We start from the raw sequence: 27,773 nt of genomic DNA, 5'->3' as shown, positions 1-27,773 counted from the left end.
CTCCATAACTCATGTTTATTTCGTGGTAGAATCTTAGTGGGCATATTAGTAGGGTTCCTATCTATATGGATTTTTCCAAGGATAATTGTTCTTCCTCCAACACATGTCGGATCCAATGGTTCCTTAAGTGAATGTGTTTGGTTTTTGAATGAAATGCTGGGGTTTCGCCAAGTGAATGGCACTCTGACTATCAAAATATAACACATACTTTTCCTGCTTTATTCCTATCTCTCCTAGGAATTGCTACATCCACAACATCTCTTTACAAGCTTCTATTGCAGCCATGTACTATGCTTTTGTCGTAGAGAGGGAAACTATTCTTTGTAGCCTTGACACACAAGATATTGTTGCACCTGCAAATGTATACACATAACCTGTAGTGGACTTTCTAGAGTCCATATCTGTAGCCATGTCTGCAAATGTAAATCCTTCAAGCAAAGTCTCATCATGATGAAAACATAAACAATAATGACTAGTGCCCTTGAGATACCTCAAAATCCATTTTACTGCTTGCCAATGTTGTTTGCCTGGATTGGCAAGGAACCTACTCACTACTCGCACTGAATATGCAATGTCTCGTCATGTGCATACCATGGCATACATCAAGCTTCCAACTGCTGAAGCATAAGGAATGTTGCTCATCTCCTCTTTCTCCTTGTCATCACTAGGACATAATTCAGTACTCATCTTGAAGTGGGCTGCAAGGGGTGTACCAACTGGCTTGGTATCCTTCATATTAAACCTGTCAAGCACCTCCTTGATATATTTTTCTTGTGATAGCCACAACCTTTTATTTTTTCTGTCACACATAATCCGCATGCCCAATATCTGTTGTGCTAGTCCCAAATCCTTCATTGCAAATTTGCTACCCAAATCTTTCTTCAACCTATTGATCTTATTCTTAACATGCCCAACAATCAACATGTCATCCACATATAATAATAATACAATATACTTTCCTTGATCATACCTCTTGATATAGAAGCAATGGTCAGCTTCTAACCTCTAAGAACCATGTTCCAACATGAATGAATCAAATTTCTTGTACCAATATCGAGGTGCATGTTTCAACCCATAGAGACTCTTCTTCAACCTACAAACAAGGTCTTCTTTTCCTTTTTCTATGAAGCTTTTTGGCTACTCCATATAATTTTCTTGCTCTAATTCACCATGAAGGAATGCAATTTTTACATTTAATTATTCACATTCTAGGTCTAAAGCAGCAACTAGACCAAGAATGACTCTAATGGATGACATTTTAACAACAGATGAGAAAAGTTGGTGAAGTCAATACCTTCTTTTTGGGCAAAACCTTTCACCACCAGCCTTGGTTTATACCTCTCCTTGTTTTCATCACCTTCGTGCTTAATCCTGTAAACCCATTCGTTTTGTAGAGCCTTTCTACCTTTTGGGAGGTTTACCAACTCCCAAGTTTTATTTTCCAGCAAAGAGTTCATTTCTTCTTCCATTGATTTCTTCCATTTTTCACTGTGGTCAACTTTAGAGGCTTCCTGAAAAAAATTAGGCTCACTTTCATCAGTCAACAAATTATAGTTTGAAGGAGGATACCTTTGTGAAGGCTTATGAGGCCTAGAAGATCTGCGAATCAACTGTGTTGGTGCATTATCAAGTTGAGTCTCTTGTAAAGGTTCCTGCAAGATTTCCTATTCTTGTTGTTCATCATTTTCCGCTTGTTGTTTTTCATCCTTCTAAATTTGCTATTCATTTTCTTGTATTGGTGGTATGTTTTCCTGCTACTCTTCAAACCTGTCAATAACCTTCTTGACCTCCAACTCACCTACAGTCCTCTTGAACATTTCTGACTCATTAAATATAACATCCCTACTTCTAATAATTTTATGTTTGACTGGGTCCCATAGATGATAACCAAAATCTTCATCCACATATCCCAAAAAAATGCATTTCATAGATTTATCATCTAACTTTTTTCTATTTTCTTTTGGAATATGTACAAATGCTTCACATCCAAAGATTTTCAAGTGATAATAATTCAAATTCTTATTAGTCCAAACTTCTTTAGCGATACCGCTATCCAAGGCTGTAGTTGGAGATCTGTTTATGAGGTATCAAGCAGTCCTGACTACTTCAACCCAAAAATTCTTCTCCAAACTGGAATTGGACAACATGCTTCGCAACTTTTCCATAATTGTGTGATTCATCCTTTCTGTGACACAATTTTGTTGAGGAGTACTAGGCACAATCTTCTCATGCTTTATGCCAAACTTGTTACAATATTCCTTAAATTCATTTGAGCAATATTCTCCACCATTATGTGTTTTTAAACACTTGAGCAATTTGTTAGTCTCTCTTTCAACAATAACATGAAATTTTTGAAATATTCCAAACACTTCACTTTTAATTTTCATAGGGTATGCCCAAACCTTCCTGGATGCAACATCTATAAATGTTACAAAATATGATGCTCCTCCTAATGACTTGATGTTAACAGGCCCAAACACATCTAAGTCTACCAATTTTAACACATTTTTGTTTTTGTCATGGTCACCTGTAAGGAATAAAACCCTTCTTTATCTACCATATATACAATGCTCACAGTGATAAAGATTGTAGGATTTCAAACCTGGCAATAATTTCTTACCAACAAGGATTTTTAAGCCATTCTCGCTCATGTGACTCAAACGCTTATGTCACAGATCTGCTGAATTTCCTTCTTTTGTGAGAATAGCCAAATCTAATTTTCCTATCAGTGTCTTCAATGTGTATAATGTTCCTGTCTTGGGTCATTTGGCCACAACCAATGCACCTTTGCTAATTTTCTAGCCTCCTTTTCGAAAGCTTGTCGAATAGCCTTCATCATCCAGTCGTCCCATAGAGATTAAACTCACGAGCATTTTTGGTACATGCCTGACCTGTTTCTCAATATATCTTGTCCAACTTTCATCTTGATCTGAACATCTCCCACTCCAACAATACTGCAAAAATGATTATTCCCCAAATGTACTCTAGCATAATCACCAAGATTATATGAAACAAAACTATCTTTGCATCGGGTTACATGGTGAGATGCCCCAAAGTTGGGGATCTAATCAAAGCTATTGCTAGATTTATATACACATGCATCCTCTACTAAAATAGTAAACAAAACATCACCATCTATGGCCACAACAGTAGTCTCACCTTCATTGGTGCTGGATGACTTGTGATTTGTACTAGACGGCCTTTGATCCTTTTTTCCTTTCTTCTAGAATCGACATTCTTTCTTCATGTGACCGGTGTGCCACAATCAATGCAGATGATCCTTCCTCTCCTTGATTTTGATCGGCCTCTAGATCTTGATCACCCTCTCCAACCTTGATCCATTCTCCTACCATGATCAGCTACAGCTAGAGCTTCTCCTCCTTGGTTTGCCACAATTAACTTGTGTCGCAGTTCCTCATTCATTAAACTGCTAATGACATCATCAAACTTTAGTGACCGCACTCCATGTTTTAGGCTTCATGGCACATTTCATCATATGCCCACGACATTTTTATTTCTTGCAACCATTGTCTTAACATTCCTCAGCTAGTTCCTCAGCTATTTCCTGAACAAATCTTTTTCCTTGACTCTCTTTTTTGCAGTGATTTTTGATTTCCTCGATAGATCATTCAATAGCTCTAGAGGTAATAACCAACATTTTAATGAACATTCCTAGAGTAAGGCGATGGCACTAAGCGGCTTGCACAATGGATATTCAACCCTAGCTTCAATACCAGTTGATAGTTCAGAGCATACAACACACACAACAGATTTATACTCAAAGACTTAGACAGCAATAGTAAAGAATATTTTCAGAGACAAACAAATGGAGAAACAACAAGATTACTCAATCAGACACAACATAATAGATAAAATTCATTGGAGAATGAAAATCACTTAGCATTACGTAACAAGCCTGGACCTTGGCTTACATTCCTTGGCCAAAGAAATTACAAATTTATAGAGGCAAAAGAAGGATCTAGAATCCTATATGTGATTCAGATGGAGATCTAGAAGCTAATGGCAGTGTAGAAGGATCTAGAATCCTGCATGGAGATCAAGAAACTAATGGCGCAGTAGAAGGATCTAGAATTCTGCATGTGATTTAGATGGAGATCTAAAAACTAATGATGGTGTATAAGGATCTAGAATCCTACATGAATTTGGCTTCACACTTGACAACACGTTCCATTCTCGTCCATGGTTCATTCATGTGAAATGGAAATCGAAGGGGTAAGGTGAAACATCTATTTTTAAAAAAGGTTTTAGGAGGGATCATGTAATGTGTCCTTATGATTTGAAAAGCCTTTTGATTTAAAAGAGAAATTGCTCATGTGATATTTTAAAAGGGCTTATGAAATTATTTAAATGATGTTATTTCCCATGTAAACTTCTATATAAGCTCCACGTGATTTGGAAAAAGGAAATAATGTAAAGTTTTTAAAAGGGGATTATATTGTGTAAAAGAGGTTTTTTTAAAGAGGGAATCAAAAAAAAGGAGCTACATTCTTTTTTGTTAAAGAAAAAAGGAGATTAAAAGAAGGGCATTGTTCATTTAATTTTGGGGACTGTAGGTTTTTGTGAAAGCGTTTTTGGTTTGTGGAAACCATGAAACCGCAATAATTTTATTGAAGTTAGATGCAACGGTTATATTTTATTTTTCTTGTTGAGTTGCAGTCAATGAACACTCAACAAATGAGAAAAGTTAAGAGGTTGAGAAATTCAAAGCAACTAAATGAGATGTTTCATATCTTTTCAGATCTGGAAGTGAAAAGGAAAAATGATGCAATTGCATTAAAATGCATAAAAGACTCTGTAGATGACAACATTCTACCCCTGATTTCAGAAGCCAAGACAACATAGGAGTCTTGGGATACCCTTGAGAGGATTTTTGGTATAAAGGGAAGAACTGAAGTTGAAATTGAAGATGAAGGTGAATTTGCAATAACAAATCTACACCAAGATGAGAAATTTGTTCAATCTCAGTATGCTCAACCACAAATGGATGATGTCTGTGAAGAAGGTGCAGAAGTAGCAGAGAAGAAGCATGTAGATGCTCATGAACCCCACTTTGCACAACCACAAGTAGCTAAAAACTTGGTGATTCCAACAATATAGCTCGCTGATGAAAATTTGATGAATCCAGCAATAGAGCTCGGTGATGACAATATGATGATTCTAGCAATGAAGCTTGCTAATGAAGATCTGGTAAATCCAACAATAAAGCTTGTTGATGATAGTAAAGCTGCCATTGGAGTAGTCAATGCTATGATGAATTCAACAATTAATATTTCTTATGTAAATTTCGATGAAGAATTATTGGCTAATGATGAATGGTTGCAGGTGATGCAATAAAAACATCATATTGATGTGATGTTATTTGGTGAGATAATCTCACTTGAATCTGAAAGCCAAGTGGAAGACAGCCTGTTTGCACCAACATGGGTTAGTACATAAGTGTAAGAGACAAAAACAAAGATAGAGGCAAAGACAAAGAAGGAAGCTGACAAAGAGAAAGCAAAGGCAAAGGTAGAAGTAAATTTGGAAGTACAGTAGAAGGAAGCTCTCATTACCAAGTAGAAGGAACAGAACCAATGTGGTTCTGCAAATATTTTTAATTCTAACATTGATTTCTAATGTGTAGGTACACAGAATGAATGTGAAGAAGACTTAAATTTCCCTGAAGCATGGTTTGCAACACCATGTCTAGATGAAGTCTACAAAGAAGCTGCAGAAATGATTGTTGAAGACAACATGCATGATGAAGAAATTAATGAAATTTTCAGGTATTGGAGTCGTGAAGAAATATTATTTTATTATAATCTTATGCTGCAGTAAATTGATGATGAAACTCGCACTACATAAGATAATCTATGGCAGCAACCCACATAAAAGTCATTTTTAAAATAAGTCTAGGGTATGCTTAAACAACCTAGAAGAATGGAAAACCTACACCAAGAAATGAAGAAACTTAGGTTTCAAGGATACAAGAAAGAGAAAAAGCTGAAGCAGTTTAGAGGGTATAGGATGTGGAAAACAAGAAGAAGAAAAGTTGAAGTCAATTTTTTAAAATTGTAAACCTAGCTGCCTCATAGACCTAACAATTATCTTAATTGAATTTTTATGTGGTTGTAATTAATGGGGGGTGTTGGAGAATCTAATCCCAACCACTTATTAGGTGTCAAAACCATCCTTCCAAGTATCCCAGTTCAGTTTGAGTTAGTCGAGTTTAACTCCAGTAATTTATTATTGATAATTCCAATATAATCTTCTTTAAATGATTTGTAATATTGAGAAGAGCAATTCCTCTCCTCAGATTTTGTTCTCTTCATTTTTTGTCACCAGATATAAATAGAAATAGATGAAACTGAACACTGTACACCATGTAAAAGTAATTGAAACTAATTGATAGAATGAAGAATCAAGAATATCATTTAAAGAAAAAAAAAAGTGTAAACCCAGATTCCAACAGAGACAACAGAATCATGGACAACCAGATGACCTCTTAACTAAGAATATGTTTTGATTCATGCGTTCAATTTGTTTGGTACTTTCTACATGTCCCTCTAAAGATAGGTAAAGGCAGAGAGTGCGTACTTTTCTTTTGCCGTTGTTTGCTATGGTTTGCTAAAATTTGTCTGCAGATTCACAATTTATAAAATATACGGAGGACATCAAGCTTTGCATGTGATTTTAAAGCGTTTCATAAGGAAATTTATTTTCGATTTGAGCTTCTAATAATAGAGTTGTTCGATGTCTGAATAAATGTATTAATTATTTACGGTTAAAAAAAAGATTTAATTATTTACGGTACAAAAATATGATCGTAGTAAATAGATAATGTCTCTTCATTGAGAGTAAATTGTGTTCACATATGTTTTTTATAGCCCAATGGTTTTACGTGCATACAAATAGAGAGGAGAATAATGGTCATATTAATCACAAAGAGTTTGTGTGAAAAAGGGTTAACAAATATATGTTATTAATTTATTAAAACTTATTAAAAATTTGGTTTGAAATTCATTGGCAAAATTATATGAAAAATTTATTTAATTTATTAAAACTTATTTATTAAATTTTATTAAAATATTTAATCTTATTTCTATGACTTGTTTTTAAATATTCCAATACATATTCAAAAGAAGATTCGATATTTAGATAAGCTTATCATAAAATAAGCAAAATTCAAAATCAAATGGAATAAAATAATTTTAATATATAAAAATTAAAATGCCAAATCTTATAAGATGCTCGGAATAAATACTGTCTCTGTATTCAGAGTAAATTTTTCTCACTTATCTTTTTCTGGTCAACGACAGTTTGTCCTGCATGGAAAGAGAAGAAAATAGTTCAATATTTTAATCGCAAACAGTTGATTGTACATAGAAAAAGAAGGGTAATAGATATGCATTATTAATTTATTAAATTTATTTAATAAAATTTATTAAATATTTAATATAGTTACCATATTGAAAATGAATATAGTATTCGTATTAGTTGTTTTTGAAATGTTTCAGTGTATTATTATATTGAAAATGAATGTAGTATTGGTATTAGTTGTTTCGAAATGTTTCAATATATTATTAAAAGGATTGATAATTTAAATAAATGCGTTAGAAGATAAATAATGTTTATTTTTTGAACTAATTACTTTTTATGGTTTACGTTAATTTAGGATGGTGAAATATAAATAGTATGAAAGTGGTTATTATTTATTTATGAAGGTGAAGTTGGAGTCTAGGTTTTATTATACAAAAATTGTATTAAATTGTTATGCAAATAAAGAAAAGTCACCAATAGTTAACAAAAAGTCAATCATTGTCAATCATATTCAACAAAAATAAGTCATGAAGTTAATTATTGTCAACAATATTGAACAAAAATAAGCCATGGTTGATTATAATCAGTAGAGGCATCACGTTTTGATGATTATATGTATATCAATCAAACATAGTTAATAAACGAAAGTAAAAAAATAAAAACTAAGTCAACTATTGTAAATATGGGCATCATCATTGGGATTTAAATGTTTACTAATCAACTGTAATCTAAAAGAGTCGACTATAATCAACAAGAGCAATATTGAATCATGTTTTCAAAATTATATTTTATATTAAATACCCATAGTCAACCAAATTAAACTATAGTCAACCATAGCCAACGAAAGTAAATCATAGTCAATCGTAGTCAATTATAGTCAAGTTGGGCATCATGTTTTGGAAGTTATATGTACATTAATCAAGCATACTTAACAACGTTCAACAAGAGTTAACCATAGACAACAAAATTCAACCATAGTTAATTGTAGTGAACATGGGCATCATGTTCAACCATAGTCAACTATAAAGATCATGCCTATAGTAAACATGGCCATAGACATTGATATAGTGTTGGGAAAAATAATTAGAGGGGGTGAATCAGTATTTAATCAATAACTTTTTACATTTCATATTCACATTTCTATACGCGACTTTACCTAATCAAACTTGCATGTGCATGCAACTATTATTAAGATAATTAGTGTATATCCAGTGAACTTACAATTCAGTTAATCCATCATATGGTTGTCTTCAACTAATGCATCGGTACTTTATTAACCATTAGATAAACATTAACCATGTGTTGCAATACATAAACCATCACACATAGGAAACACATATGAACACCAAGATTTAAGGTGGAAACACAAGAGAAAAACCACCTGTTGTTGTTTCCTATACCTTCTTTTTAATATAAAGAAAATATTGTTTACAATATTGTACTGGTGTAGACTAATACCAATACGCAAGAACCCACATGTAGAAGGCTACAACCTTTTCTCATTCTCCTGCTTCTACTGAAAGGGAGCTACCATGCCTTTGCTCTTGTATTGGCTAACATGTTTAGCAGTACGTAGGCGCCGACCTATAGAAAGCTACAACCTTCACTCATTCTCTAGTTGCTACTGGAAGGGATCTCCCACCCCGTGATCTAATCACTAGCCACTACTGGGAGGAAGCTTCAACTTCCTCACTGAAACCTCCAACCTTCAGTCTGCTCTAGGGACCACATTTCATAAATTTTCATGCTAGATACTCCTTGTACACGAGAACAAGATAGGTAGGCCACGTTTTATCAAATTTTCATACTGGACCCATCAGTAACATTGAAGCTCAAAAATCAATGACCACTATAATACATCCATAAAATACATCTACATCAACCAATCAACTAAAACCCAATGATCACTTCTTGAATCAACCAATCATTGAAACTTCTGACTCAACTAAATCAAATAATCGCTAAAACTCTAAAACTCAGAAACTCAATTATCAATCTCTGAATCAACCACAACTGAATCAATCAATCACTCAAATCTCTGACATAATTGAATCACCCAATCATCAATTTCTGAATCAGCCACAACTGAATCAATCCATCATTGAAAAATCAACCAACCTACACTTAATCAAACTTTAACCTATCAACTAGAATAGTAGGATCAATGTAACCAGTACACAGATTTGAACTCAGAACATGGCATCAATAACTAGAATCAACTGCAACTTCTAAAATCACATGTCAGAATGTATACGCTACTTCAATGAAGCCAACATGCATGTATACGCTACTTTATGCAACCAAACCCACATATACCTCTAAAGATATTGAATAATCAAACTTCTGAACCAAAAACTGAACTAACCAAAGACATGAACATCTACTGTCATATTACAAAGTTCTAGAAAATATCATCCTTCTTACTCAATCAATCAATCAACCGGAATTAATCTCCTTATACAATTAGTTTTACTTTTAAATCTAATGAAGAAATCATTGATAAACAACAGTAAAATAGTAGCACTAATTAGACAGATAAGTCATCTCTGAAAAACAAACTTTTTTTCTAAATATGCTACTTGGAAGTGTCGAACTAGTGTGTATACGTTCCTTCACCATGGTGAACCAATGTATAAATCTGCAAATAATAACCTATAACTTTGTAGTTGTTCTAGACTTCAGATATACCCATATCATAGAATTTAAAGGACAAAATATTTGTTAGCACTTAGATCTAGCCTATCCATTATCAGATCACATAATGATAAGTCAATTCAAGTCTTATGATCTCGATCCATCATTATATCACATCCATCATCAAACACTCAAGTGCATACTTAGTCTAGATCAAGAAAAGCATCAAAAACCCATAACATGCATATTTGTTTTTTATCTAACTTTTCGTAAAATATTCATTACTTGCACATGCTCACACTTTGATCCTCGACTCCTTATATACCTAGAATATTTTTCAATAGCTTAGATGAAAACAACACTTAGAGCTTGTGGTATTCTTAGACGGGATCAACTAATCATTACTCCGCTCAATATTGTGGTCTAATACCATGGTATTTAACCTTGGTATTCTTTAACCTTAATTTTCCATCCCATACATGTTTCTCTTTATATGGAAGTGTGTGTATGTGAACCCTCTTATATACGCTACTTGGACTAGGTTAACAAGTGTATACAACTTAATACAACTTAAATCATTACTTTTCTTCAATTGCTTGATTCTGATCAGTAATCCTTTGTCCCATCGTCTTGTTCTTCTGTGCCATTATTTTGTTACCTCTGAATTGACCTTTTACAATGTGAGTGTCATCATACATCACTTTTGAACTGATTCCTCTAAATTGCCCTACATTTTGTCACATTATGTTTATACCTTTATCAAGTATTTCATTCATCAAATAGCTTTTCATTAAGGGAAACTTATCAAGTAGGTTTCTTATCAAGGACAACACTAACACAATCTCCTTGTATGAAACCTTTGACCATTATTCTGTTCCATCATTCTCTCACCTCTAATATATGTCTTGTAGATTCATCTAGTTACCATATACTTTCTTTGTTACAAATGAGTTGCCATCAAGGAAAACACATGCATCATAATGCCAAAAATCTCCCCCTTTGGACTTGATGGCAACCACTTTCATGTTTGTTCACCACAACCTATAAAAACATCAAGACAAGCACAAATATTTTCAAAACATCAAGCTATTCTCTAAACACCAAGCTACTCTCCCACTTTGACATCAAGGGAAAAGGGTTGTCAAATGTTAAATGAAGACTTCATATATGAACTGCTGAATATGAACATTAATCATATGCATATTGAATTCTCTGATCAAACTCCCCCTTAGTACATGTTGAGATGCACTATATTGTCCATGCTCCCCCTGAGCACATGCTGAGTATGCATAATATCTTTCAAAATAATAACATGACTCTATAATGACCTTCCTATCACCAATGACTCATACATAGATCAATCACCCAGCCAAATGGGGATAAAAAACATAAGTCAACCACTCAACCACGTGGGATTACATATTTGACATGATCTCAAGAGTTCATACATTACTGAATATGCCAATTATTACATCATAGGTCTTTACATGACCTTTACATAAAATGACATTTATAACTAAGACCAAAGATCTAAACAACACCATGATAGTCATAAGAAACTATCATACGCCATATATGATTTGCACCATAAGCATCTGTCAACAGCATCTAGAACAACAACCTGTATATGTCCATCATCAGTTTGCATGATAAGACATTGTACCTTTAATATCATCAACCTGTGACAATGTATGTCTCATTACGCCGTAAGGCGTTTCCCTCTGAAGTGAACTCCCCCAAATGCCTTTCTGTCCTAATCGTAGCCGTTAGATATTTTGTTAGACGATTGAACAAAAATCAACCATCTGATTAGCTGTCTAATTTAATAAATAAAAAATGTTTTAAAATATTAAAAACCTTGAAAAAATGTTTCACCTTTCACTTGACATCTGTGGGCTCACGGCTGAGCTTCAGGATGAAGTTGCAACTTCCTGAGAGCATGCGAAAAGCCCCCCTGATTTTACAGTGTCGTCTGGACTGCATATTCTTGCAAGAAATATTTGCCTAGCCTTCACAGTTTGCAGGTTAGAAACTGTAGAATTTTCAGAGAGAAACAGTATTCAGAAACAGCGTGTCCGGGACAAACAAATTTCAGGAAATGCTTTTAGAAGCAATTTGGCAGAGCAAAAGCCCGTCATTTTGTCATCTACGTAGAAAAGGTATTTTGATATGCTATATCTTTAGAGTAGTTATTTTTTCTTTATATTTGTTTTCGTTAAATTGAGAGTTAGGGCTGTATAGCTAAGGATTTCAAATCATATCAAGTTGCAAATTTTAACTGAGATTGACAGGGCTGTTTTCAAAGATTGATTGTTTTGAATCATGTATATGCACATTTTCTTTAATTTTATAGCTGAGATTGCCAGGGCTGTTTTTCAATATTTTTTCAGTGTACGCTGTTTTTCTGCTTTTAAAGTTCAGTGTATTCTTTTTTTACAGTATTTGCATACTGGCATGAGTCTCCTCCGTCAATTCCACGGTTCTTAACTAACTTCCTCGGAATGTGCGATGTACTGGCAACTCTTTAACTTGTAAGCGATTTGTTAGAAGCAGTAGCGGGATTCAGTTATGTTTTGTCCGATTTGTTAGAGGCGGTAGAGGGATTCAGTTCTATTTTGTGAGATTTGTTAGAAGCGGTAGTGCTAATCAGTTATATATTTGTTTTTGAATATTTAGGTATGGTAACGAAACAAGAAAGGCGTTTTTAATCGTTTGTCTCAGGCAGTTCACCCCAGTGGACAAGATGAAGAGGTGGCAAAGAACTACTCAGACAACGGATCTTGAAATTCTAGACGGACGCGCTTCCTCGAAAGAATTGAGTTCTCCAAAGATAGAAGATGATCAGATATCGAAGTTGCAGAATCTCAATCAAATCCTTCTTAATGAAATCAAAAGCTTAAGAGATGAAAAGACTATTTTGTCAGATAAGTCGAAGAAAATTGAGAAAGATTTGAGAAAAGAACTTGCAAAGAAAGAGATGGAACATGAAGCTTCTATTTCAAAAGCTGAGACTCAATCGCAGGAAGGTCAGCACAAAATTCAGGCGATATCTGCAGAGTCAGAGGCAACACGTAAAGCTTGGGAACTGGAAAAGGCTGAGCTTTTATCACAGATTGCAGCAGCAAGAAAAGAGATAGAGGCCATTACTGAAGAACTAGTCCGAAAAAATGAACAAGCCAGAGTAGCTCCAACGGCTAAGCCATGGCTTACCTATTCTTTCCAACCCTTGGATATGACTGCTCTTCCTGGATATCCCAACAAGATGCCTGATGGATTTAATATTTGGCTGACCAAATTTTCAGGAAATAAAGTAATCACAGCGGTTGAACATATAGATAAATTTTGCAATTATATGGCTGTCTTTAATATTGAGGAAGAGGATGTGTTCATGACACTTTTTGCTCTTTCCTTGGAAGGGGCTGCTTTCTCTTGGTTCAGGGTTTTACCTGATAAAGACATCAATAGTTGGGAGCAATTCCGCGATTGTTTCATTTAAAGGTGGGCAACTAGGAAAAGTGAAACATCATTGCTTAGCCAATTTTATAAGATAAAGAAGAAGAATTTTGAAAATGTTCACGAATTTAATCAAATTTTTTTATAGTTTGCTCAAGATTATTGCCAATGACCTTAAGCCTTCACAACATCATGTTTTATTACAATATCTTAGTTCATTCGATGGAGATCTTGGCTACTATCTAACGAATAGACGTACTACAACTCTGGCTCAAGCCAGAGATAATGCTATCGAGCTTGAAGAAATTCTCTCTCGGCAAAAGGAGATTGAACCTCTATAGGAGGGGGTTTATTGTACCCTGAACCAGGGTGAAGCGCAGAAGCAAATAATTGAAAAAGGGATGGTTGAATATTGTAAATTTAACAATCAGGTTGAGTAGTCGAGCAGAAAAATTCAAGAATTGAAGCAAACACATGTCAGCCTACCGTAGTTAAAGGGAAGGGAAGCAGCAGAGCAAACTTGGATCAATTTATGCAGAAGTAAAGTATCACACTGTCAGTTGTTGAAAGAAAAAGGAGAGAAGCGAAAATCGTTGCACCGAGAGTGACATTATTCCATGTACATTTGATCAAAACTAGTGATGTTCTATTATATTTATAATGCTACTTATTCTGGGATGCTTATTGCTTGTTTCTGTGGTGCATTTCGAAAATATATGTGGCTTAAGAATTTGGTTTGATTGAATAGAAAACATAGAGAATAATCTGATAGTGTTAAACATCAATATTATGCGGGTTCAGTGTTAAAAGGAAGTAGTTTCATGATTCAACTGCTCCTCCTATTGGGAACTAGTACATATAATTCTCCAACACTAAATGTCATCTATTTATATCAAAATCTTATGTTTCCTTTGGTGGATACTGCCATTGACATGAATGTATAACATTCAATTTTATTTTTTTCCATAAATTTATACTTGTCTTTGAGAATGTGCTGCACTTTCTATGGATCTATATAATAAGTCAATGTGTTGGCCAATAAATTGTAATAGATAGGTCAATATAAAGAATATGTTTAAAGATTGGTTTTAATTTCTTTGACTTGAGTTATGATAATTACCATTTATAGAGGTCAAATTTGGATACCTATTAATGATTTGATTTGACCTATGCTTAAAAAAGTTTTTAATAATGAAGATGCGGGTGATCTACTATTCAAGGTAGTTTCGCGAGTAGGGTATCTTATGTAGGACAAAGGCATTTTGAGGGCTAAGTTTCTCCATCTTCTCAAATCTATATGGTCAAAGCAATGTGGTTAGAAAAGTTAAAATTCCATACACTACACAATATTTATTGTAGTACTAGGATCAATTACTCTCAATGGGAATTCTTGTATAAGGACAACCCACACTGGAACTATTCATGCCTTTTAGTTGAGTGACAATAAAGGTTGCGAGTTAAGTTACAATGAATTCTAACATTATTGATTGGATTCTAACATTATTGATTGGATTGGAGGCACGGTGGAAACAAGTGATTGAACCAAATAGTTTTCATAGTTTGATATTGCCCTTCTCTTTATTTTATCGTTGTGATGAAACCATACTATTACCAAATTATTATTTGTACTCCACAGTTGTGATTACACAATATTTATCTTGGTTTTCTCATGCATAAATGGATTACTTCAAAACATGAAATACATAGAGTTTTTACAATAAGAGGATTTCCTCCACTTTCCTCCACAAATAACTTCAAGATTTGTTATTGAAAGAGAAGAATACACATCTCCCTTTTCAACAATCTATTGGTTTTATAGTTTTCGGATCAAATGCAAAAAAACCTTTTGAATATGTTCATACAATTGTTTTGGCTTTTTACTTTTAGTTGATTTACAGTTTGTGATGAGTTATTTTTTTGATATGAGAATTACTTAAGAGATAAAGTAGTATATTATTTTTATATTACTAAAAATCAGTTTTGGGATGGATCAAATCTATTTTTCTCAAACTTCCTTTTTTACTATGAAACTTGAGAAAAGATTTGCACATCAAGGGATTTGACCCCTGGTGCTTGATTAGATCCATGGTGCTTGATTAGATCCATTCCCCTGGAAAAGATTTGCACATCAAGGGATTTGACCCCTGGTGCTTGATTAGATCCATTCCCCTAGTGCTTGACCGATCGTAAGTTTAGATGGATCTATGTTGGTTATATTTGCGGTGCTTCATAGATCCTAAGTTTAGATAGATCTAGGTTGTTTATATTTGTATTGTTTGAGAAATGTTAAAAATTTAAAAGCATTTTATTAATTTCAAATATAAAAATATTTTAAAGTGTGTTAATTTAATATGATTGTGTATCTTGTTTGTTTAAACAATAAATAAAAATATAATGTTAAATTTTGATAATTATGATGAATGTACTTATTGATGTAATTATTTAATATTCAATTTCTATTATTTTATTATTTATTATGAATATGTTAATTACGCCGTAAGGTGTTCCTCTGAGAAAGACATCCCTATAATGTGACGTGTGCGATCCTGAGCCATTGATTATGTGTGTTAGATGATTGGAGTGTTTTCTGTCGTTCGTTTAATCTGTTTTTTTCATAGAAAAATGGTTTTTTTCCCCATGGTAATGGGCCATGAAAAGCCAGGACTGACCTGCTCGCGATGAGACTCTTCTGCTGGCGATGAGACTCTTCGCAGAGACTCTTCATGTCTTTCTTCCCTACATGTGTAGCCTTGTGATGTTATATCAATAGCAACCATGTGCGCATGGAAAAAAATGACCTGTCTTGAGTTTGACAGAAACTTGGCCCGCCGTTTTCCAGGCTCGTCCAGATCATTCAAATTATATAATTCGGACAATTACGTTGCAAATCGTCTTTAAAAAGTTTTATATTCAAGCACTGTTATTTCCTAAGCTAAACAATTTTGTCCTGTTTTCATACGATTTTAAGGCACTTTCAATTCTTGTTCTTGGCAACTGTTTCCATTCCTAGAGTTGGGAAGCCCGAGGGTATTACAGAGGTATTTATCGTCTAAACTTGTCAATTTACGAATCAGAAAGTATTTGTCTTCTGTAAATGTAACTTGGTTAACTATACGCTGTCTGAATTAATCTGGGTTTCTTAAGGCATTGGGTTAATCACCACTCTATTTTGTTAATCATCAACTAATATGCTCAAGATTCTTTAATGAAGAGATTCGTTTTGGTTTTTACTTTTATCTTCAAATTTAAATTCATTAACCTTTGAGTCACAGCGTGTCACCGTAAATTAGAATTGTAATCACAATGTATGCCGAATGTACATTAATATTTTAAATGGAGTTTCCTTGACAATATGAAACCCCATCCAATCTGATACGGCGCTCACAAGCATAAGCATCTTGAGATTTTGCTTTTGTTTGGACATATTCTAGATTTTTTTTAATTACTGTAATTTGGGTATAATTTTTATGCTATTTATTTTATAGCTTCTTTAATTCCTGTAATTTGGGTGTATTCTTCATTCTAGGTAATTAATTATTGCACTTTATATATTCTTTAATTACTGTAACTGGTTATAGTTTCTATCTTGTCCTTGTTCTGTTATTTTTCTTTTATAATCTTGGATGTATAATCATTTCTTAATTTTCCTATGTATCAATTTTCTTCGATCTTGTATTTTATTTGGTTGATTTTCATTTTTCCTATGTTTCAATTTTCTGATTTTTTTAATTTTCGCTGTTTCAATTTTCTTTGATCTTGTGTTTCATTTGGTTGATTTTCATTTTATCCTGTGTGTTTTCTATTTTTATATCAATTGTTTGTAGTTGTATGATTGAAATTTGATTGTAATATATGCTAGTGAAGGTTTCTTTTGATCGTGCTTTTTCTTTCACATGAATGGATGAGAAGTAATTTTCACAATGTATATACAAATTGTGCATTGCTGTGCTGGAATGCTATGTTATGGATATATTTAAAATCTGCTGATCCGTACTCTTGGACCTTGGCTGTAGGGTGGAAAAATAATAATCGCAGATGTTTGCTGAGAGGAGATACGTTGAAAAATGAAAGTCAATTTGGTAAAGCTTTTCATCCGACAAGTTACTATGTTATGTTATTTTTTAATCTGTTTTTTCATAGAAAAATGGTTTTTTTCCCATGGTAATGGGCCATGAAAAGCCAGGACTGGCCTGCTGGCGATGAGACTCTTCGCAGAGACTGCCTGCTGGCGATGAGACTCTTCTGCTGGCGATGAGACTCTTCGCAGAGACTCTTCATGTCTTTCTTCCCTGCATGCGTAGCCTTGTGCTGTTATATCAATAGCAACCCTGTGCGCATGGAAAAAAAATGACCTGTCTTGAGTTTGACAGAAACTTGGCCCGTCGTTTTCCAGGCTCGTCCAGATCATTCAAATTATATAATTCGGACAATTACGTTGCAAATCGTCTTTAAAAAGTTTTATATTCAAGCACTGTTATTTGCTAAGCGAAACAATTTTGTTCTGTTTTCATACGATTTTAAGGCGATTTCAATTCTTGTTCTTGGCAACTGTTTCCATTCCTAGAGTTGGGCAGCCTGAGGGTATTATAGAGGTATTTATGGTCTAAACTTGTCAATTTACGAATCAGAATTTATTTGTCTTCTGTAAATGTAACTTGGTTAACTATACGCTGTCTGAATTAATCTGGGTTTCTTAAGACATTGGGTTAATCACCACTCTATTTTGTTAATCATCAACTAATATGCTCAAGATTCTTTAATGAAGAGATTCGTTTTGGTTTGTACTTTTATCTTCAAATTTAAATTCATTAACTTTTGACTCACAGCGTGTCACCGTAGATTAGAATTGTAATCACAATGTATGCCGAATGTATATTAATATTTTAAATGGAGTTTCCTTGACAATATGAAACCCCATCCAATAAAAGAGGAGTTTCCTTCACCAAATAAAGAGGAGGCTCCTAATATGTAGCCAAACACAACAATCAATTGAAATTCAAGATGTTTAACATTTATGAATATCAAGCTGTCATCCTAAGATATAGCTGAGGAAGTTTTCACAAATAAAGATGACAACATAAGATGTGGCCAACAACATCAATCACTTCAAAAAATTGTTAGAGATGCTAGGACCTGTTGAGGCACCAATTCAAAATGTACATGCAGTCATCGCCTTGCTTGCATTACTAGCCCAATCTTATGACAGTCTGGTCACTTCATTTGACATAGAACTCAGATCGCCATAATAATGCAAGAGAAGACATGAAAGAAATATTCAAGGTTGATAACAAAAAACACAGTTTTCTTTCAGCAAGTAGGAACAAGAAGTTCGAGAAAAAGGTTGTTGATCTGACACAAAATTGAGATTCACTTGCAATTATATTTTTTGTTGCTAAAATAGCAAGGTATAATTCATTTATTGCAGAAAGCAATGGCACCACACCAAAGGAGCATTGGAAAATTTTTTCAGTTGAAAAGGAGGATAAAGCAAATGTGGCAACATACTTCAGGTAGTCTGAGCCTACTTCTTACATCAATGCTCAACCGGTTGGCGCCCTTGCATTTTTCCGTGGTCATCCTTCCTAGCAAGCATGTGAAAATTAATGTGCACCAAATTCCTCTCACGGAATTGAATATATTTGTACTCAAAATCTCACCCCAATGAAAAGCCCAAATAAACCATGCACCTGGCAAAGTGCACAGGCAGGCACAGTGGATGCAGGAAGCTTGCAATTGCGGTGGTTTAGGATTATCTTATTTTCATGGCCTCCATGGCTAAGTGGGTAGTACACAATCAAGCACACTGGATGCAGGAGCTTGAGTTTGCAATTGTAATGGCGGTGGTTTATTGTTTTTTTTTCAACTAAAAAAATTGTGTTTGGAGCAGTTTTCAGATATATATAATTTTGCTTGAGATTGGACCGCGTTTGGAGCAATTTTCAGATATATATAATTTTGTTTGAGATTATACCTCCCTACTTAACTATTAACCATTAAACCACGTCCTAAAAACTATTGAAGATGTCTGAATGGCTAAGTGGTTCGTTATAAATCTGGTAACTGATTACGATGCAATGGGAAAACACCTTCAATGTCGCTTGAACCTGCGCCCAAATGGAGACCTTGAATGTATATGTTTCGCAAGACGCTGGGAGTTGCCAATGCAGACAATTTATAGCAGCACGGGGTGGGATTCGTATGCATGGGCCTTCCGGGCACCTGCCAAAATGGTGGACGTCATTGTTCACAGAGTATAATTTACCTTACGCCTAGGGCACAGCCTGCTGGGATTCAACACCGCGAGCAGACCTGCGAGGTGAGGAAGCACCGTGAGTAGGAGAAACGAATGCTCGAGAGGACCTGTTCCAGTTGTGCGAATGGAGCAAATGAATGTTTGGTGCGAGGGATCGTTTGAAATTGTGTGGGTGTTGGTTGCCAAAATGGTGGATGTCATTGTTCACAGAGTATAATTTACCTTACGCCTGGGGCACAGCCTGCCGAGATTCAACACCGCGAGCAGGCTTGCGAGGTGAGAAAGCACCGTGAGCGGGAGAAACGAATGCTCGAGAGGACCTGTTCCGGTTGTGCGAATGGAGCAAATGAGCAAGCACCGTGAGCGGGAGAAACGAATGCTCGAGAGGACTTGTTCCGGTTGTGCAAATGGAGTAAATGAATGTTTGGCGCGAGGGCTCGTTTGAAATTGCGTGGGTGTTGGTTGCCAGCGCAGCGGGTGCCAGCTCGGAGGTGGTGGGTCAAAAAAGCATTAATTAGCGTCATATGTTATTGATGGCTTTACATAGTGTTATATGTTATCCATTGCCTTACCGCGTTTTCTTTGCAACGTCTGGTGCAAATGCTAGTATAGATATCAAATCATACTCTTGACCTGATCAAGATTAGCTTGCTTTGTTTCCTTAGCAGAAAAAGAATTAATGTAGCCTTCCATGAATCAACTAAACATATGTCATATCTCCAAGAAGTAACACAAATCCATTCACATCGTCATCCATGACTATACCGTTATCCTCGTACTAAGAATTGCGTGATCTTTCCATAACAACCTTTAATATTTCAACCATTTATCTTTACTAGGGATTTTTCCAACATCCCACATTTGATAAGAATAAACCATGAAAATAAACACATGTGAGTATCAAACTATCATTAAAAATTAATAATTCATCATCCTTATGTGACTAAGTAAGGCATGTCTCTAAATATCGATGTTTTCAAATAGCTATGTCTTCATGAAACCTGCAATAACGCCATTCTCTTGGCCAGCCAACAATATTACCATTATGAAACTTAGGTAATCATCCATGTATCCATCATAATGTGTACATAGCTTCTCATCAATGAGAAAAGAAAATCATGACCTTACAGTCAAACTTGCTTGATATGATCAAGATCAATAATCCTTAACCAATATATCATGCGAGATCCAAGAACTATAGTAATACTCATCCATAACTACACCGTCTGAAGTTTATGCTTCTTTGAAGGAATGATGGCAGCAACATGACAAAAATGAATGACACTTGACGTCATCAAATAATGAAGATGTGTACTCTTTTTTCTTCTCCTTGAACTTATGAAGATCGTCATGTAAAAATCATAACATATGTACTATATGCATCATGAAGAAAATCATCTGTGTCATCGAAAAATCAGATCTGAACAACTATGTTGCTCAAGCAAGAATAAGTACCATCTGAGACTTCATCCATGACCCCAACATAGCATGATGTATCATTTAAGGACTTCAACAACATAAGCATCCTCATCATTGATACAAATGATTATGTGAAAAAGACTTCTAAACATACTGCTAATAATGCATTATTAGAAGCATACCATATTCTCCCCCTGAACCTGTGCCAACTGTTTACTATTAGATATGTTATTGCATATGTCAGTAAGAATCATCAAGGAATCATCATCAACTAGTTACACATCAAGTCATCAATAAATTGTGAGAGCCAAAAGCACTTCTAAATAACATTAATAGTCTGTAATCATCAATCATCAAGAAAAAAAAGACAATTGATCATTGACTGAACCATATCAGACCATTTTCCTAAGTTTATCCCATTACTTCTTCATCAAACCAACATATACGTGATTGTGCAATTTCCAACTTGTGTATATACTCGACTTATATTCATAAGCTTTATGTACGAAAATTGGAACAATGAAATTTCATACTTTCAGTTTCCCCTGATTCTATTCTGACTGTACCTGGTCCTAGAACTTTTGCTAAAGCATCAGTTCCAATAATATCATTACCGTGATGGTTCTTCATCTGGGACTCCATTTTTCTCTGTTCTCTAGTCAAGGGATGAGCACATCCACTATCATCTTTGTCTTCGAATGAGTAGAGCGCAAGATCACATCGTATCTGATCTTCCTTTTCTTGATTCTCGATGGATTCATCTTTTTCAGATTTTCTGATATAAATCTGCTTATTTGATTGCTTACCATATTGTCTATGATGATCCATAGACTTGTCCTTGCATTCTTTTTCTATATACCCAAACTTCTTACAAGCATAACATCTTACATGTTTTATATTCCTTCCATAAAAATCAATGGTTTTGTGACCAAACATATTGCATGAAAAACAATACCCCTTAAAGTACCTAGAAGTTAATGATCTTTCCGTGAGATGGTTATTAGATTGAAACATTCTACTTTTTCATCTACCTTCAACATGTCCAAAATTATGACGTCTAAAACATTCAACATTATTCATCAAAGGAATGGATTGTTTAACATGTCCATAGTTAGGAGTAAATGATTTTCTTTGAATACTTTCTTTCCTTGGTTGTTGATGGGGTTGACCTCTTATCTCCTTGTTGAGAATTTCATATTTTGCATTAAAGTTCCTTGCTTCAGTTAGTGAGCTATATTCACCTTTAACAGTTTCATGAAAACCAAGACTAGATTTGATGGTAGGATACCTTTGATTACTAAGAATATTATCTAAAATCTTAGTACTATCTTGAAATCTCAAAATTTTATCCTTTTCTTCTAATTTATCTTTAATGATATTTACCTCAACCTGATATTGCTCTCCCTTTTCTAGATATTTCTTCTTCATGATTTCTTCAGCTTTTCTTCCTTCTTCCACTTGTTCTTTTAGTTTTAGGATCTCATTTTCTTGTTCTTCATCTACTTGAGGTAGTTCTTCATTATGCTTATTTGAATTTTCAAGATCTTCTTTTAAAGATACGACCTCAGCTTCAATACTTTCATAGTAACTAGATATATATTTAAGTTTCTTGATTGTTGTATCGTTTTCATTTACTTCATTTCTCAACGATGCCACTTCATCCTGTAGCCTTTGACATTGATCTTGCTTTTCCTTGTATTGCTTTCCTACTTTGTTTCCTTCCTCCAACTAAGCTTTTAACCTGCTAACTTCTTCTTTGAAGGTAGACTCCCTTTTGTCAAATAGATATTGTTGATCTCTAAATTTATATGTGAGCCTTTTAACATGTTTCTCTATTAGATTTCTTTCACTTTCACCCATAAGGGCATATTTAGTTCTTTCATTATCACTTCCATTATCTTCAATATTTCATGAACAAAGAAATGTATCACTAGAAGACCAAAAATTAGTACCTAATACTTCATTTGCTTGTTCATCTTCAATCTAAGGTGATTATAAACCTAAATTCTTGCTTCCACCTAATAGTCAATTATCTCTCCTGCTATCATTATTCCTTTTAGATGTCTTCTCTTTCTGAGGCGATTTCTTCTTTTTCTTCTTTCCCATTTTCTCAACAGATCTCCTTCAAGTGATCAATCTTTTGCCACACGATGTGCTCTAATACCAATTGTTGGGAAAGATACTGAGGGGGGGGGGGGGGGGGGGGGTGAATTTGTATTTACAAATCAATAACTTTTCACATCTCATATTCATATTTCTATATGCAACTTTACTGAGTCAAACCTATGTGTGCATGCAACTATTATTAAGATAACTAGCATATATCCAATGAACTTGTAATTCAGTTAATGCATCATATGTTTGTGTTTAGCCAATGCATTAGTACTTTATTAACCATTAGATAAACATTAACCATGTGCTATAATAAATAAAACATCACACATAAGAAGCACACATGAACACCAATATTTAAGGTAGAAACCCAATGCGGGAGAAAAACCACATGCTATTGTTTCTTTGTGTTATTTTTAGTATAAAGAAAATAATGTTTACAATCTTTTACTGGATCAAACTAATACCATTACGCATGCACCCACATTTAGAATGCTACAACCTTCTCTCATTCTCCAACTTCTACTAAAAGGGAGCTACAACCCCCTAGCTTTTGTATTGGTTATATGTTTACTAGTATGTAGGCGCCGACCTACATTAGGCTACAAAACTTCACTCGTTCTCCAGCTACTATTGGAAGAGATCTCTAACCCCTTAATCTAATCACCAGCCAATACTGGCAGGAAGCTTCGACTTCCTCACTGAAAGCTCAAACCTTTAGTATCCTCCAGGGACCATGTTTCATAAGTTTTCAAACTCGATACTCCTTGTACCAAACAACACAATATGTAGGTGACATTTCGTCAAATTTTCATATTGGACCCATCGGTAACATTAAAGCCCAAAATTCAATCACCACTGCAATACATCCATCAAATACATCTGCATCAACCAATCAACTGAAATCCAATCATCAATCTCTGATATAATTGAAACCCACTCATCACTTTCTGAATCAACCAACCATTTAAACTTCGGACTCAACTAAATCACATAATCACTGAACCTCATCAAATTTGAAACTCCATCATCAATCTCTAAATCAACCACAACTGAATCAATCAATTAATGCAACCTCTGACATAACTGAATCACCCAATCATCAATTTTTGAATCAGCCACAAATTAATCAATCAATCACTAAAAACACAACCAATTTACACTTAATCAAACTTTAACCAATCAACTAGAACAATCAAATCAGTGTAACCAATACATAGATCTGAACTCATAACAACAACCAGAATCAACTGTAACTTCAATGAATATGCTACTTCAATGAAGCCAAACTACATGTATACTCTACTTTATGCAACCCAAACTGCGTATACCTCTAAAGATATTGAATCATCAAACTTTTGAACCAAAAAATTAACTAAACAGAGACATTATGAAGATCTACTCTCATATTACAACGTTCTAGCAAATATCACCATTCTTACTCAATCAATCAATCAACCAATCTCAATCTTCTTATATTGAAAAATAACAATAAAATAGCAACACTGACCAGATAGATGGGTCATAACAAACTTTTATTCTACATACGCTACTTGGAACTACTGAACCAATGTGTATACATGCCTTCACCAAGGCGAATGAGCATATAGATATGAATATATTAACTTATAACTTCGTAGCTATTCTAGAGGTTAGATATACCTATATCATAACATTTAAAGGAAAACAAAATTTTTAGCATGCAGATCTAGCCTATCCATTATTAGATCACATAATGATAAGTTATTTTATGTCTTATCATCCCAATCCATCGCTAGATCTCATCCATCATCAAACACTCAGGTGCATACTTAGTCCAGATCATGCAAAGCATCAGAAACCCATAACATGCATATTTTCCTTTTATCTACCTCTTCACAAGATATTCATTACTTGCACACACTGACACTTTGATCTTCACCTCCTTATACTTAGAGCCTTTTTCAATACCTTGGACCAAAACAACACTTAGAATGTGTGGTGTTCTTAGATGGGATCAAGTAATTGTTACTCCGCCAAATATTATGGGCTAATACCATGGTATTGACCCTTGGTATTTTTTAACCTTAATTTTCGATCACATACATGCTTTTCTTTTTGTGAACGTGCATTCATACGTATACACCCTTTTTGTTATGTGAACTCGCTTGTATATGCTACTTGGACTAGCTAAACCATCGTATACAATTTAATACAACTTAAATCATTCTTTTTCTTCAATTTCTTGATTTTGGTCTGTAATCTTTTGTCCCATCATCCTGTTCTTCTATGCCATTACTTTGTTACCTCTGAATTGACCTGTTATAGTGTGAGTGCCATCATACATCACTTCTGAACTGATTCCTTTGAAATGCCCTACATTTTGTCACATCCTGTTTATACCTTTATCAAGTAGTCCATTCATCAAATAGGTTGTGATTAAGGACAAATCATCAAGTAGGTTTATTATCAAGGAAATCAGTAACATAATATCCATGTATCAAGCCTTTGACTATTATTTTGTTCCATCATTCTGTCGCCTCTGATATCAGTCTTGTAGATTCATCTAGTTACCATATACTTTCTCTGTTACAAGTGAGTTTCCATCAAGGACATCACATGCATCATAATGCCAACATATAGTCAGTAAAGTCACTAACTTCAAGTTAAATAATCTCATGTAATAAATTTAATATTCAACACTATAATTTGTAATACAACTTTAACATTACACCTTTTGTTGTTTGCAATATAGTTTTAATAACTTTTATATTGTTTTCAATGTGGATGCGATCGCAATGTGTTAAAAAACAAATAATATTGTAATATGATGAACAAAAAACATCATCTCAATGAACAACAAAAAATAGTTGTAATGTGATTAACAATAAACATCATCATAATGTATTGAATAATAAACATCATCACAACATGAAAACAAATGAAAGTCGTCACAATGTGATGTAAAACAAAATTCCTCACAATATTCCAAATAGCAAAAGTCATTCCAATGTGACAAACACCAAAATTATTTGCAATGTGATGAATGGAAAAATTTGTTGCTATGTAATGAATAATAAAACTCATTGCAATGTGACAATCAGTAAAAAATTACAATATGATGAACAACAAATATTTTTGCAATGTAATGAACAATAAGCATCATCGCAATGTGATGAACAATAAGCATCATTGCAATGTGATGAAAAACAAACAACATTGTAATGTGAAGAAAAACATAATAATGTGACGAGAAATAAATTTCATCATAATATGAATAAAGTCCAATGTCGTCACAATGAGACAAACAACAAATCAAGTGAATGCCATGAACAATAAAATCCATTTCTATGTGAAGAGGAATAAATAATGTCACAGTTTGTTGAACAATAAACTTTATCGATGAACAAAAAATAATGTCATAATATGATGAACATCAAATCTTATTGCACTTGGAAAAAAAAGATGTTGCAGTGTCATGAACAACAAATTTTGTCACAATGTGATGAACAATAAACATTATTGCAATTTGGGAAACAACAAAATCATCACAATGTGATGGACAATGAAATTCGTCGTAGTGTGATAAGAAATGTTGTAATGCGACAACTAATAAATGTCATCACAATATGATGACAACAAATTATGTTGAAATTTTCCAAAAATTGTTTGACACCAATGCGATGAATAATGAACATCATTGCAATATGATGAACACTAAAGAACATTCCAATGATATGAACAATAAATTTTGTTGTAATTTGATGCATAATAAACAATGCCATAATGTGAATAACATCAAACTTCGTTGCAATTGCATAAAAATACGATGTTGCAATGCAATAAATAAAATCATTGAGTCCATGGTCAACAATGTTTAAATAAGTCAACAATCGTATACTCTTAATGGATCGAGGTCAAACAAAGTCAACCATTTCCATATGTGGTTGAGCGTAGCTAATCATAGAGAACACAATGGAAATATGTTGTTAACAAAATCAACATGGAAAGCCATCTTCATCCAAGGTAAAACAAGCCCAGACCATAGTCAACAATGGTCAACATTGTTGACTATCATTAACCATGGTGTGCATGGTTAATATGACAGACAATGGTGAAAGAGGATGTCACAATGTGATAAATAACAAACGTCATGGAAACATAATGTTCTCATAATTTCAAAAACAATAAAAGTTGACACAATATTATGAACAATGAAATTTGTTACTATGTGATGAAAAATAAAACTCATCACAATGTCATAGGTAATATACAATTCACAATGTAATAAATAAAAATAAAATTTTAATGTGATGAGCAACAAATATCATCATAATATGATGGAAAAAAAACAATGTCACAATGCGCCAAACAACAAATCAATTCAATTCCATGAACAATAAAATTAATCACAATGAGACGAAGAATAAACAATGTCACAATTTCAAACCAATAAACTTTATCATAATGTAATTCATGAAAACAATGTCATAATGTGATGAATGTAAAGGCTCATCGTAATTGGACAAAAAGTTGGAATGTGATGAAAAACAAGTTTTGTCATGATGTCATGAACAACAAACATCATTCCAATCTAAGGAAC

At 34.0% G+C, this 27,773-nt stretch overlaps 1 protein-coding gene across 1 annotated transcript; it reads left to right on the top strand.

The window, feature by feature from the left end:
- The first annotated feature begins 12,315 nt into the window (after positions 1-12,315).
- On the top strand, positions 12,316-13,484 carry LOC149214913 (uncharacterized). The gene is made up of 2 exons (XM_089391000.1): positions 12,316-12,485; positions 12,631-13,484. The coding sequence occupies exons 1-2, from the start codon at positions 12,463-12,465 to the stop codon at positions 13,448-13,450; spliced, it is 843 nt and encodes a 280-aa protein (XP_089247126.1). The 5' UTR covers positions 12,316-12,462; the 3' UTR covers positions 13,451-13,484.
- Positions 13,485-27,773: the final 14,289 nt, after the last annotated feature.

This window comes from Pinus tabuliformis, chromosome 1_1, assembly GCF_031772625.1.
Source record: "Pinus tabuliformis cultivar Carrire ecotype Pingquan chromosome 1_1, CPIR1, whole genome shotgun sequence".
NCBI lineage: Eukaryota > Viridiplantae > Streptophyta > Pinopsida > Pinales > Pinaceae > Pinus > Pinus tabuliformis.
Note: the sequence above shows the minus strand (reverse complement) of the source record. Positions and strands in the feature narration are given on the sequence as shown.